Source organism: Microcaecilia unicolor, chromosome 4 (genome assembly GCF_901765095.1).
Source record: "Microcaecilia unicolor chromosome 4, aMicUni1.1, whole genome shotgun sequence".
NCBI lineage: Eukaryota > Metazoa > Chordata > Amphibia > Gymnophiona > Siphonopidae > Microcaecilia > Microcaecilia unicolor.
In genome coordinates, this window is record NC_044034.1 from 99,519,124 (window position 1) to 99,533,169 (window position 14,046).

Genomic DNA, 14,046 nt, shown 5'->3' on the forward strand with positions numbered 1-14,046 from the left:
ACACAATTTTTGGCAACTTTTACACAATTAGGGGGAAAATGCTAAGCTACATGCATCCTCTAACCAAGCACAAGTGGCAGAACAAATAGCCAATAGTCACTCATGTTGTGACTGAAACAAATGAGTGGGTGTATGTTGTATCAAAGCCTTAGAAGCAGCAAGGGTTTTATAAACAAGACACAGTAACTTAAACCTAATAAGCCACTGGAAGCCAGTGGCTTTTCATGAGTGGTGGGGTGACATGCGCATAATACCTAATGCAAAAGATTAGTCGCATGGCCTTGTTCTGAATTTTTGGCAACCTGCTAAAAGATGCCTGTGAATAACCATTATAACGCATGTTGAAATAATCCAGTTATGAGGTAACCAAGACATGAGCAAGAGTAATAGTAACCCCTGCCTTGCTGCTGAGAAAGATCCTAATAGATCTAATCCTATGAAGGAAAAAGAAACAAGACTTCACAGCAGAGGAAATATGGGCTTCGAAACTAAGCCTGTGTGTTAATTGCCACATTAACAGCTAACACAGCTTAACAAATAGGCCCCGCAGTACCACTTTTCTGACAGAATATATTCCCAAAGTAGCTGCAGTCATTTGTCCTCTACTCCGGATATGTCCATGGTTTGCTGAACAGATGAGCAAGAACTGTGAATTATAGTCTTCTGAAGTACAACTGAGTAGCCAACACACCATTTCGATTTTTAAGTTTCGATCCCAATTCCAGTTAAGGCCTGAATCACTTTTGCTCAAAGACGAAAGTGTAAACTGTCAAAAGTCCCTTTGTAGCTTGGAAAACCTCAAATAATATCCCTTTTTGTTTGGGACTTTAGACCTGCTGCAGATAATATACCTTATTAGCATTATTATAATATCCATGAGGCTCCTAATCACTTTCTAGGCCTGCAACGTCTGGTTGTAGACACCAGAAGCATTTGGAATATTTTTCAAGGACATGCATTAAGCATGCTTTTATGCTTTGATTTCTGAACAATGTACAAGCAAGGAGCCCAAAACGCTAACCCACATTTCAGTCACTGCTTGGCCTTTTTTAGATAGCTTTTGAATCATGTGGCCCTGCTTAATGGAAAACAGTGGGAGAAATAGGGAAATTAAAAGATGCAGAAAACGTCTGTCTTAGGAAGTCACTGAGCATGATCGTATTCAGAGAAGAAAGAATAAAGTATAAAATAAAGAAAAAAATAATCCTGTGCATCCACGGTTGCTCTGTCCCATAAGAAGCAGCAGCATTGGCTCATCACAAGGAAAATGACACCTTGCTCTTAGAATGTATCTTTTTTATTTTTAAAAACAATTAAGGTTATTTGGATTTAACACTTTAACCTCCTAATTCTATAACAGGCCCCTTAAAGTTAGGCGCCAAGGGCCCGATTCTATATATGTAGGGTTACCATATTTTATCCTCTCAAAAAGAGGACACATGTCCCGCCGGGTCACACATTCCCCTCCCCTGCCCCCCCCCCCCCCCCCCCCCGGTCACCTCCCCTCCCCTTACTTACTATCTACTGCCCTGGTGGTCTAGTGACCTCTTCAGGGCAGGAAAGTGCCCCCTCTTTCCTGCCCGGAACTCTGTCCTTGCACTGCATCCTGTTGCTGTGACGGTCTCAGGATTCAAAATGGCCACCGAGAGTTGAAGTCTCGCGAGGCTGCTTCAACTCTCTGCAGCCATTTTGAATCCCAAGACGAGACCGTCACAACAACAGAATGCAGAGCAAGGGCAGCGCTCCAGGCAGGAAAGAGGGGGCTCTTTCCTGGCCTGAAGAGGTCACTAGACCACCAGGGCAGTAGATAGTAAGTAAGGGAAGGGGAGGTTAGGATAGGTGCGCCGCCCGCCCGTCCGTTTGTCAAGAAATCCGGACAAACAGGCGGACTGGCAAAACTCGTCCGGACGCCCAGACATGTCCTCAAAAAGAGGACATGTCCGGGTAAATCCAGACATATGGTAACCCTATATATATGGTGCCTAAAATTAACGTGCGTTAGGCAATTACACCTAAGCATTTTCTAAATACGTGCGTTTTTTAGAATACGCTTAGGCATAGTTCATGCGACTAAATCTATGTGCGTCCATTTACACCAACGAAAAGCTGGTGTAAATCTCTGCACGCAGATTTACGTGCACTGGTCCATATTGTATAACAACGCACGTAGATTTTGGAACGCCCACGAAACTCCCATTTCCACGCCGCTAAGCATGCCCCTTTTTGCCTGCGCACATTAGAATTTAGGCGCAGTACATTACAGAATACATTTACCAATGTGCGTGCGTAAATTCTAATTTTTGCCAATTAGTGCTCATTATTGCTTCTTAAGAGCTGTTAACGCTTAACAGGTTGTTAAAACAATTAATCTACACGCATAGTATGCCTAGATTTGTGTGCTATATAGATTTTGGGGGCAAATGCATGCATAAATTATATAATACTAGCACTTAGGGGCGAGAATGTTACAGTTAGGCGCATAAGTGCAAGTTACGTGCTAAGCAGTATTTTGTAACTGTAGGGCACAACTGACTTAGGGGCTCCTTTGAGCTGTGACAAAAGGTGGCCTTAGCGTGTCCTTAAACAGGTCTTTCCTGCATGCTAAGGCTACTTTTTCCACAGCTGTAAAATGGCTTACTTTCTGGTTTATAGTTTATTGAGAATTGATATAGCGGTCTTAATATACAATTAGCGGGCAGCCATTTTTAAAAATGTGAGCCTTTACTGCCACCCATTTTGGAGGTGGTGAGGGCTCGTGTGGTATCCCTGCGCCAACTAGTTAGCGCGCGGTAATGAAGTTTCACTAACCACAGGAATACCCACTCTCCACCCCCTCCACAAAAAATAGAGAAATAGTTTTTAGCATGCGGTTAACACACACATACTTCGGAGTTACCAGAGGACACCTGAGCATGTCCCACAGTACTCCATTTATTGCTTCATTAGCCACACATTAGCATCTAACACAGCTTAGTAAAAGGGCCCCTTAGCATGTAACTACAAGGGGGTGTTCATGGGGGAGGAGCATGGAAAGGGGCATGGGCATGCCCGACATTTATGTGGATTAATTTACAGAATACTGTAAATTATGTGCTCAATCATACGCACATCTACTTCCACCTGCTATTCACATGGTATAAGTGGGCATGCCTAAATGTAGGCACATTGATGACAACTTAGCTAGGATACTCTAGCGGAAATTATGTGCATAATATATACTTAACATGCTGAATTATGGTGCCTAATTTTGTCAACCTTTATAGAATTGCCCCTTTAGAGGATAATTTTCAAAGGCATTTCTACAGGTAAAGCAGTGCTTTACACACAGAACTGATCTTTTATGAAATTATGGAGGTAGTTCTGTAAGGAGCTTTGTAAAGTTTGGCAGGAAGCATATGCATACATACCTATGTTCTAGTCATTTACATATGTATGTGAACACATGCGCATGTAATTAACAGTAATCCATCTACTTACTATTCTGTAAGAATATACATATTTTTGATACTACTCTTACGAACTCTTTGAGCAATGGGTTTAGCCTCAGTCCTGAAGATGTTAATGATCAAAGATTACATCACACATACTGTTTGTAGATTATTTGACACTCTACAGTTCTCAGTGGAAAAACTTTGTATAGTGAAAGCTTCTTGGATAACATCAAGATGATTTTATGGCTTGGACAAATGTACTGAAAACATCCTTCTGACAGATGATTGTGAGATAAAAGAACTTGAACAAGAAGTTGTATATAAATATCTAGGAATAGAGGAAGGAGAGATAATCAGGCATAAATCACTGAGTGAAAAAATAAGTAAAGAATATTAAAGGAGATTAAACTTGATACTGAAGAGTGCATTAACATCACAGAATAAGATAGGATCCGCTAATCAGCTGGCAATTCCCATACTCATACAGGTTTGAAATTGTAGATTGGTCTCTTAAAGATCTTGAAAAACTGTTGTAAGAACAAGAAAACTCCTCCTTGCCCACAAGGTCATTTATAAGAATCAATTTATGCCAAGACTGTACCATTCCTAAACTGAAGGAGGAAGGGGCTTTATAATAGGCCTCCATGCTTACTTAACAACATCATCAGATCCAAATATACAAAAGGTATTGAAGTATAAAGCAATCATCTAGAATCTTTTTCCATCATTAGACTTGGACAAACATTCCAACAAGTATAAAGAATAAGTGAGAATCCACTGGTATACATAAAGAAGGAATCAAAAGGATTTGCAAAAGAGGAGAAAATATTCTGCAAAGATCAGCAAATGAGGAATAACAAGTGCAAATGCGTAAGCATGGTAGGAAATACAAAGTGTTACTCCAGGAACAATTTGTTAAAACTGGCCCGTGAATGGTTAAAGAAAAGAGAATTGAAACCTAGAGATGAGCAATTGATAGTTGCAGCCCTGGACTTTCTCTGTGTTTTCCAGTAAACAAGCTACATAGCTACTCTGTTTTGGAGTTGCTCCAAAACAAAAGATACTCTTTGGAGACTTCCTGGCTATGAATTCACTTTATTGGTATCTGAATATACCCTGATGATTTTTCTAGGTTCCACTGGTAAATGCAAGGTAATTCCCTGCAAAAAAAAGTGAAATCCTTGCACACTTGCACTTTTCCTCAGAGAATTCTCTTGCTATAGATCTAAAGACACCTCTGCAGCCTCTGTCCTGGGTAAGAAATCATTAGTATTACCACAGACCCAAACAAGTCTCTGTTAAATATCTACATGTCCATGTTTTGCCCTCAGGTTGCATTAGGGGTACAAAATTTGATCACAGATTTCAAATAAATAAAATAATTCAGCAAGTATTGGAACCACTTAAGACTAATTCAGACTCAAATATCAGTTCCATCTCCGTTCACTACTTGGCAGCATCTATCACAAAGCTGGGAAAGACTTGTTTGGGTTTGTGGTAATACTATTGATTTCTTACTTTTGACATCTGTATTACCTAGTCTCTATGTTTCCTAACTCTTTCCTAGGTGCAGAGCCTGTTCAAGGTAGAACCACACCCCTGGAGCACTGGATGAATTTCAATCTCATTTCTAAAGTCTAGATTTCTCTTCAGTAGGCCTCTTCTTCAATGGAAATCTCTTTAAGATTCCAATCTAAAGTCCTCCTTGATGGTTCAAGGCCTCAATCACTCTCATGCAGCCTCAGGGAACCTGGCTTTGGGTCCCTGGACTACCTAAACCACACTACCCAAACCCTTATCCACACTCTTATAACCTCACGCATATTAGTCGTCTCCTCAAGTCGCTTCAGTGGCTCCCTATCTGTTTCCACAAACATTTCAAACTGCTCTTATTGACCTACAAGTGCAATCACTCTGCAGCTCCTCAGTACCTCTCCACTCTCATCTCTCCCTACACTCCTCCCCAGGAACTCGGTTCATCAGGTAAATCTCTCTTATCTGTACCCTTCTCCTCCACTATCAACTCCAGACTCCATTCCTTTTATCTTGTTGCACCATATATACGTCAAGCTCCATCTCTGGCCATATTCAAATCTAAGCTAAAAGCTCACCTTTTTCAGGCTGCTTTTAACTCCTAACTCCTATTCACTTGTTCAGTACCCATGTTAGTTTTATCATTCCCACCATAATTCCCTAAATCCTGTATTTGTCCTGCTTGTCTGTCTTGATTAGATTGTAAGCTCTGTTGAGGAAGGACTGTCTCTTACATATTTAGTGTACAGTGCTGTGTATATCTTAGTAGCACTATAGAAATGATAAGTACGAGTAGTAGTAAGATAAAGAGCACAGAAAATAGTAACATAGTAAATGTCGGCAAATAAAGACCTGTACGGGCCATCCAGACTGCCCAGCAAGGTGGCCAGAGTTGTATGTGGCATTCTGCGCAGGTTCCACTTCTTCATGATTAAACAAAGACATCGTAAACAGGGCGGTCGGCAACTTGCCACCTCGACAACCTCAAATAGGCAATTATGATGCAATCTTGGAACATAATACAAAGAATGTTGCTTTTACAGGGCTTACTCAATGTATTAAATCATGCAATTCCTAGATGCCTCCCAGTGGGAGGCGTTTGCACCATTACACCAACTTCCTTTTTAATCTAAATAAATATGAGCCTAGGAAGACATGTGATGACCATTTTACAAAGAACATTGAGGTAAGACATTCACAGCTCTAGTATTTTAGAATGGGCTCTGCTGAATATGGAGTCATTTGTAAAAGACATGTAAGAATGTATTTACCAAAGCGTGTAATGGGTGCAGCCATTTCAGGAAAAAAGAAACACATTCAAAAAGAGCTTCCTTATTCATGGCTTTACACATATAAGCATTGGGAACTGGACATCTATGTACCAGTCTTGTAAAATGCATGTGTATTTGCAGATGCTTACTTGTGCATGGGCTGGATGTTACAAAGCTGCACATGCAAGATGAACCAATTTAGAAACCAAATGAAATAACACATTGTAATGAACATTTGAGGTGATGTTAGACACCACAGAGGTTAGCATACTTACTCCCTCATTCACTGATAGAGAACCCAAGTTGAAAACAGGTAGCTGGCACTTGCATTTCCCTCAAGAATTTTAAAAAATATGTGTATTCTCACTGTAAAATGTGAACTACATTTACATTTTTAAGCCTGCCCAAACCTCACCCTCTTGAAATCTCTGCATCTAGAAGCATTCAGTAGCTTTACAAAAAAGCTATTTATATATGTAAATTCTACTATTTCTATATGTAAATGTTTCTAAAATGACCTCCTTAGAGAGGGGGCTTCAAGGACCCACTTGCAATTAGTTTTCCTTTTTTGCATGTATACAAGCAGAAACTCATAAGACCTTATGGATAGGTTGGCATGGTTAGGGGACACCTCAGCATAGCTACATTCAGGAAAGTGGGTCAACATCACTGAGGCAGGGTTGGGCTATCTTCTCAAATCCTTCCAGGAAACTTAGTCTCCTTCTCCACAGGTCACTCCTCCTTCTCCCTGACTGCAACGACCTGTTATCATCAGTCTTTGTACTCTTCCCTTCCTGAACCCTTGTCTTTACTCCTCTGAACTTCTCGTTCTCTCTCACTTTCCTACACCTGCCTTCGGTCGTGCTGCTGCTCCTCAAGTCAATTCTCCTTTTCATTCTAGCTGTTGGTTCCTTCTTTCTCCTACTGCAGAGCTCCAGCAGTATCTGTCTCACTCCAGGTGTGACAGTCTCTAACTTGATGCAGGATGAGTGACCTCATGCCACCCAGCCCTCTCCCCCACCCAGGAGCAATGACACTCAATGCCTAGTTCACTGGGCTACACAAGCAAGAAAGACCAGCAGCAGGAAGAGGGAGTCCACAAAACTCTTCAGCTACTACATTTATTATATACAGCATCAAGGCAAAATTTGATTAAAGTAGGAAGGCTTGAGGGTTTGCTTTATTGCAGGTGGGGATCTCTGGGAAAAGTTAAGCCTGTGTGAGGTTCATAGTTTGCATTTGAATACAACACATGATGATAAGTTGACTGTAGAACTTGTTGGATTGAAAGAAGAGCAAGCAAATTATGCTCCCTCTTATTTTTTGTAGAAGTGTGCAGGTCTGCACCAGTGATAACCATGTAATTTTACCTGGTGAGTCGTTGGTGGGTGGGTGGCTTATGGTAGACTATTTTGCTTTTTTTTCTCCCCCATCTAGTGATCTATTTCATCACCTCCTCCCCTACCCCTTATTGATGTGCTGTTTCATTTCCTCTTCCTCTCATGTCCGCTCCATACCTCATTGGTGGACTGTTACACAACTTCTTTCTCACTTCTCCATACTGGTGAGCTGTTTCATCATATATGTTCCACCCATGGGCTATTTCATTTCCTGTCCTGCCCCACCAGTGAACTGTTACAGCTCTTTTTCTCCCATTGGTATACTCTTTCACTGTTCCCTCCCTCACTTCCCTTCCTGAATAGCCATGCATCAGGTACAGTGGTGTGTAGCCTCTTATTCTTTGGTGACTGGCAGGATAGATTTTGCCCAGCCATGCTAAGCTGATGGCTGCCAGTCACACAAGCCTCTTCCTTCCATCTTCAGCAATTGGCAGGATGGACTCATTCAGTCACCCTCAACATTATTCTCATTCCAGTGGCTAGTAGGATGGACTCCACTAACCACCCTGATTCTTCTTTGTCGCTTAAGTCATCCATGAGCTACTCCCTCATCCCAGTTCACTGCATCCTAGGCCACCTCTTTCCATCTTTAATGGCTGGCAGGATAGGCTCCCTCAGACTATCCTGGCGTGTCCATCCATCTTGGTCAGCAAACCAGATGAGCTGTACAAGTCACCTGTGCTGCCTCCTCCAATCTTTGATACTTGGTGGTATGGACTCCACCAGTCATCTAGACTTCCTTCTCTTCATCAACTGCCCTGTTAGCTATCCTAAACATTGTTAAAACTTGTGGACTAGCAGTTCCTGGCTACTATTCTCACAGTGCATGAGATCAGCAACACTGACCTACAAGCTTTGCAAGCATGCATAGCCAAAAAGGAAATCAAATATGATGGAGCAATTCAGGACTGGTGAAGGGTATATATCCCCATTAGAATGTGCTGAGTAAGGCCTTGTTAGCTTGCAATCAGCTGGAGGGAAAGTGCCATATGTTACGAACTGCTGTATAACATGTAATGAAAAATGCAAGCTGACATGTTCACAATTTGTGCCTACAGATTGTTTTGTACTGATAGTAACAATTCTTGGTTTGTGTATTGTCTTTTAACTTAGGCATCATATCATCATTTCTTCATGTGCATCCCTTTGGAGCCAATACAGAATACCTCTGGTCTTACCTGCAGCAACTGGACTCCAGGGTAATATGCTTTGAGTGAAATATCTTCCTTTTCTGGGATCTTGCCCGGTTAAACACACTGAGCAACCTGGCATGTGATATTCAGCAGCACTTAACTGGTTGGTAACACACATAATATCACCACTAACTGGCCATCTCCTAACCGGTTAGGTTAGGGGTGGAGCACGGACAGAGAGCCTACTTAACCAATTAAGGGCAATTTTGGGTCTGCTAATTGGCAAAGTAACTACATAAAGTTACAAGGCTGCCCTAACTTATGCGCTGAAGTTAACTGGGCACTGGTCTGAATATCAGCCGGCACCCGGTTAAATTCTGGTTGACCGCTAAGGCCCAAATATTCAATGCCAGGAGCCGCACATGCCCCAGCATTGAATATCGGGGGTCAGATGTCACATACCATCGCAGGCTGAATATCGGGCAGTATATTTTTAAGTCAGCTGTATTGTTTTATAGGGACATCATTTATTTTTGCTGCATTTATAACATAGGCAAGCTTTTGGAAATGTTTATATGCTTTTTATTATATAGTTATCCATATGTTTGGTGCATGGAATCTACCATATGAGGATATTTTTATAGGAAGCACCTATGGGTGAAGGGCAAAATAGTGCTTATTTGTAACCTAACTTGATGAAGACACGTGGAAGGGCATAATCGAAAGGGACGCCCAAGTTTTGCTGAGGACGTCCTCGCAAAACGTCCCGATGGAGGGGCGGGGAAACCGGTATTATCGAAACAAGATGGACGTCCATCTTTCATTTCGATAATACAATCGGGGACGCCCAAATCTTGAAATTTAGGTCGTCCTTAGAGATGGTCGTCCCTAGACTTGGTCGTTACTGATTTTTGGCGATAATGACTATCCTCTCAACTACCCACACCCATCCTGTTAGACTATCAATGAAATGAAATGCTTTGATGTACCCATGCATACATCCTACCCACCCCCATCTTGCTAGACTGTCATTGAAATGCTTTGAAGCTTCACTTATATATACTATCAACTAACACATTTGCTTATTTCCGATCTGACAAAGAAGGGCAACCTTCGAAAGCTAATCAAGAAATGTATTAAGTTATGTCCAATAAAAAAGGTATCATCTTATTTTCTTTTCCATGTTTTATTTTGTTTGATTTCTATTGATAACCTTTAAGAGTGGACCAACACGGCTACCACACCTCTCTACTTGGCGATAATGGAAACTAAAGACGCCCATCTCAGAAACGATCAAATGCAAGCCCTTTGGTCATGGGAGGCACCAGCATTCATAGTGCACTGGTCCCCCTGACATGCCAGGACACCAACCGGGCACCCTAGGGGGCACTGCAGTGGACTAAATTGCTCTCAGGAACATAGCTCCCTTACCTTGTGTACTGAGCCCCCCAAAACCCACTACCCACCACTGTACACCACTACCACAGCCCTTATAGGTGAAGGGGGGCACCTAGATGTGGGTACAGTGGGTTTCTGGTGGGTTTTGGAGGGCTCACATTTACCACCACAAGTGTAACAGGTATGGGGGGATGGGCCTGGGTCCACCTGCCTGAAGTGCACTGCACCCACTAAAACTGCTCCAGGGACCTGCATACTGCTGTGATGGACCTGAGTATGACATTTGAGGCTGGCATAGAGGCAGGCACAAAATATTTTTAAAGATGTTTTTTTGAGGGTGGGAGGGGGTTAATGACCACTGGGGGAGTAAGGGGAGGTGATCCCCGATTCTCTCCGGTGGTCATCTGGTCAGTTCGGGCACCTTTTTGTGCCTTGGTCGTAAGAAAAACAGGACCAGGTAAAGTCATCCAAGTGCTCGTCAGGGATGCCCTTTTTTTCCATTATGGGTCGAGGACGTCCATGTGTTAGGCATACCCAAGTCCCGCCTTCGCTACACCTCCGACACGGCCCCGTGAACTTTGGTTGTCCCCGTGACGGAAAGCAGTTGGGGATGCCCAAAATCGGCTTTCGATTATGCCGATTTGGGCGACCCTGTGAGAAGGACACCCATCTTCCGATTTGTGTCAAAAGATGGGCGTCCTTCTCTTTCGAAAATAAGCCTGCTAGGGACTAAGCCACGTATGCACCTACGCACGCCCAACGCACACCAATTCAGAACTACTGCCTGGCTACTGTGTGGCATGGGTGGTTTATTTTCCGGCACGCAGCGCTAACCGGGCGGTAATCAGCATTCTACGCATGTTGACGATTACCACCCGGTTAACGTGTGAGACCTTACCACTAAGTGAATGGGTGGCGGTAAGGTCTCAGGCCCAAAATGGATGCACGCCAGTTTTCATTTTGCCGTTTGTCCATTTTCGGACCCCCAAAAAGGCATTTTTTACAGGTGCATAGAAAAATGAATCTGTGTGCAACCAAAAACACACGCCTACAGTAGCGCAAGCCATTTTTCAGCGCACCTTAGTAAAAGGACCCCATAGATAAAATAGAAGCGCAAATCCTGTAGACATTTACCCCAGTTTAAGAGCAGATATAAATGTACTTGCATACAATATCCTCCGGATTTTATATATGGCACCTAAAGTTGCACGCATGATTAAATTGGATAATGAGCTCTGAACCATCAATAATTGGGTGCTAACAACCAGGTATTGGCGTTAATTGGCCCTCATTAAAATTTGCTTGTGCAGCTAGCTGCATGCTATTTTATAAGGCACAGCACTTAACTCCCTTAGCATGTATCTCAAAAGGGGGTGTGGCCATGGGCATGTCAGGGGCATTCCAAAAAAGTTGCACGCGGAATTACAGAATAAAGCCTAAATGCACCTAACTTTGGTGCCAGCATTTACACCAGTATCAGCAGGCGTAAGTCCAACACCCAAAACGTAGCCGTGGGATCTGCGTTAAGCACTATTCTATGCAAGGCATGAGTCCTGTATAAAATAACACTTAGCATTGAACTTGTGTATATTTTGTAAAGTATTCATGCACTTTGCGATAAATGCTCCACACCAGATCATACCAACATAAAAGTCATGTGCAACCATGTGCATTCTTGCCATTGTGCATATTTGTACATGTGGAGTGTATATGCATGAAAATGCCTTTCTAGAATCACTCGCTATATTTCTTCCACATCTGGCTTTTCACTTGGTTACATACAGAATAGCCTTTAAACTTCTAATATTTTAGTCATAAGATTCAGTCCTCAGGTTTTTCAGCATTTTTTGGCTAACTGTCTCATACCCCACTGTCCCACAAGAACTCTTCATTCTTCCAAGAAAAATTGATTATTCCATCCTTTCACTGTGCTCATCTTGACGCTGTCCAAAATTCTTCTTTAAGTGTCTCAGCACCTTCTCTCTGGAATTCCATCCCTCTTTATCTATGTTCAGAGAGCACAATCACCAAATTTAAAGCTTTGTTTCAAGCTTATTATTTTTCTGCAGCGTTCCAGGCTACCTTGTAGAACTGATTGTTTCCTCGACTGATTTTCTGCTCCTCCCAGAATGGCCCGCATTTCCCAGCTGAATGAGAGATGTCTTACCTGCCCCTTGTTCTAGCTTTTCCCTATCATCCCTTCTGGAAATCTGCTTAAAATGTTTTCTTGCCCTGTTCTCCCATTGTATAACTGTTTCGTTTACATATTGTGTTTTATATCGTGCACCCCAGTGGTTCCCAATCCTAGTCCTGTGGACACTTCAGCCTGTCAGGTTTTCAGGATACCCACAATGAATATTCATGAGAGAGATTTGCATGCACTGCCTCCACTGCATGCAAATCTACTTCATGAATATTCATTGTGGATATACTGACAATCTGCCTCCAGGACCAGGTTCGGGACCATTGGTCTGCCCGATTCCCTTATGACCGTGATGGCGAACCTATGGCAAGCGTGGCAGAGAGGGCACGCGCACCATCGTCTCAGCCAGAGTCGTACTGCCGCTATGAACTGCTGGCGCGATCACGCTAGTAGTTCAAAGTTGGATCGGAGTGGAGGAGAGACCCACCGGAAGTTCATTCACCCACCGGAAGTTTGTTCCCTCCTCCCTTTGAGTTCCAGGCCCCCTCCCTCCGAATTTTAAAAGTCATCTATTTTACCTCGTTGGGGTTAGGGCGGCAGCATGCAGGCTCGGCTCGGTGCTTAGTTCAGTTTTCCCTTCTCTCTCTTTCTCAGCTCTGGTCCCGCCCTTGCGGAAACAGGAAATGAGGGCGGGACCAGAGCTGAGAGAGAGAGAGAAGGGAAAACTGAACTAAGCACTGAGCCGAGCCTGCATTCTTTTTACCGCTGCTGCCGCCCTAACCCCGATGAGGTAAGATAGATGACTTTTAAAATTTGGAGGGAGGGGTACTGGAACTCGAAGGGAGGGAGGGGGGGGACCCTGGAACTGGGAGGGAGGTTAAATTGCCCTTTTGGCACTTTACGATAAATAAATAGATTTTGGGTTGCTGTTTGGGCACTCAGTCTCTGAAAGGTTCGCCATCACTGCCTTATGATATTGTAAACCACTTAGATGTTTGTTATATAGGCAGTATATCAAATAAACTGAACCTTGAACCTTGATTGCTGTTTTTACTTCCATGGAGATATTCTGGACTGCATCACTTTCATTTCAGAATCTTTCAGCATTTTCCCCTTAGACAGAGTGGAATAAGTAATTTAGGCCTTCAGCCAGTGCATACCTCTTATGGGGAGCTGCAGTGTTATTACAGTGCAAATCAAATAGATTTCTAATGAAGTTATGCTTTAAATGTCACCATATATACCACTTATTGTAATATGTGGCCCAGGACTTTTAAAAAAACATTCTTGTCATCAAGAAATTATGTAGCATTCATTAGAAGACCATCCCTCATCATGACTTCATTTGCATTCATGTGCATGTCACCTGCATTTTCATAATTGTTCAGTGGTTTGGTAATTTAGCACTTGCTAATGGATACTTAAACTGGGATGATACTAGTTTTACACTATCAGAGATTTCCTAAAATGTAATTACGCTCTTAATAGTTCATTTGAAGCAAAATGGAAAAAAAAAACATTGATGCAAGTTAGTCTGGTAACACAGCTGCACTAAATTACTACAGGGATGGGCTTTGATGCATTTTAGGGACACATTTAGTTGAAATCATTATCAATTATGAGTTCTATAATGTAGAACGTTAGTAAGAGAATAATACTGAGAGAAACTGTGCCATTTAAGTCACTGTTCAGAGGACTAGGGGTTTGAGAAACCATAAATTCTAGCCTAGTCATGAT

General features: G+C 42.5%; 1 protein-coding gene across 5 annotated transcripts in view; it reads left to right on the forward strand.

The window, feature by feature from the left end:
* Positions 1-14,046, forward strand: part of ENOX1 (ecto-NOX disulfide-thiol exchanger 1) — a 661,896-nt gene that overhangs the window by 644,329 nt on the left and 3,521 nt on the right. For all 5 annotated transcript variants that reach the window (XM_030200535.1, XM_030200539.1, XM_030200536.1 and 2 more), the window contains one exon: positions 8,749-8,834. In XM_030200535.1, the coding sequence (XP_030056395.1) occupies positions 8,749-8,834 (86 nt within the window). The remainder of the gene's footprint in view (positions 1-8,748; positions 8,835-14,046) is intronic.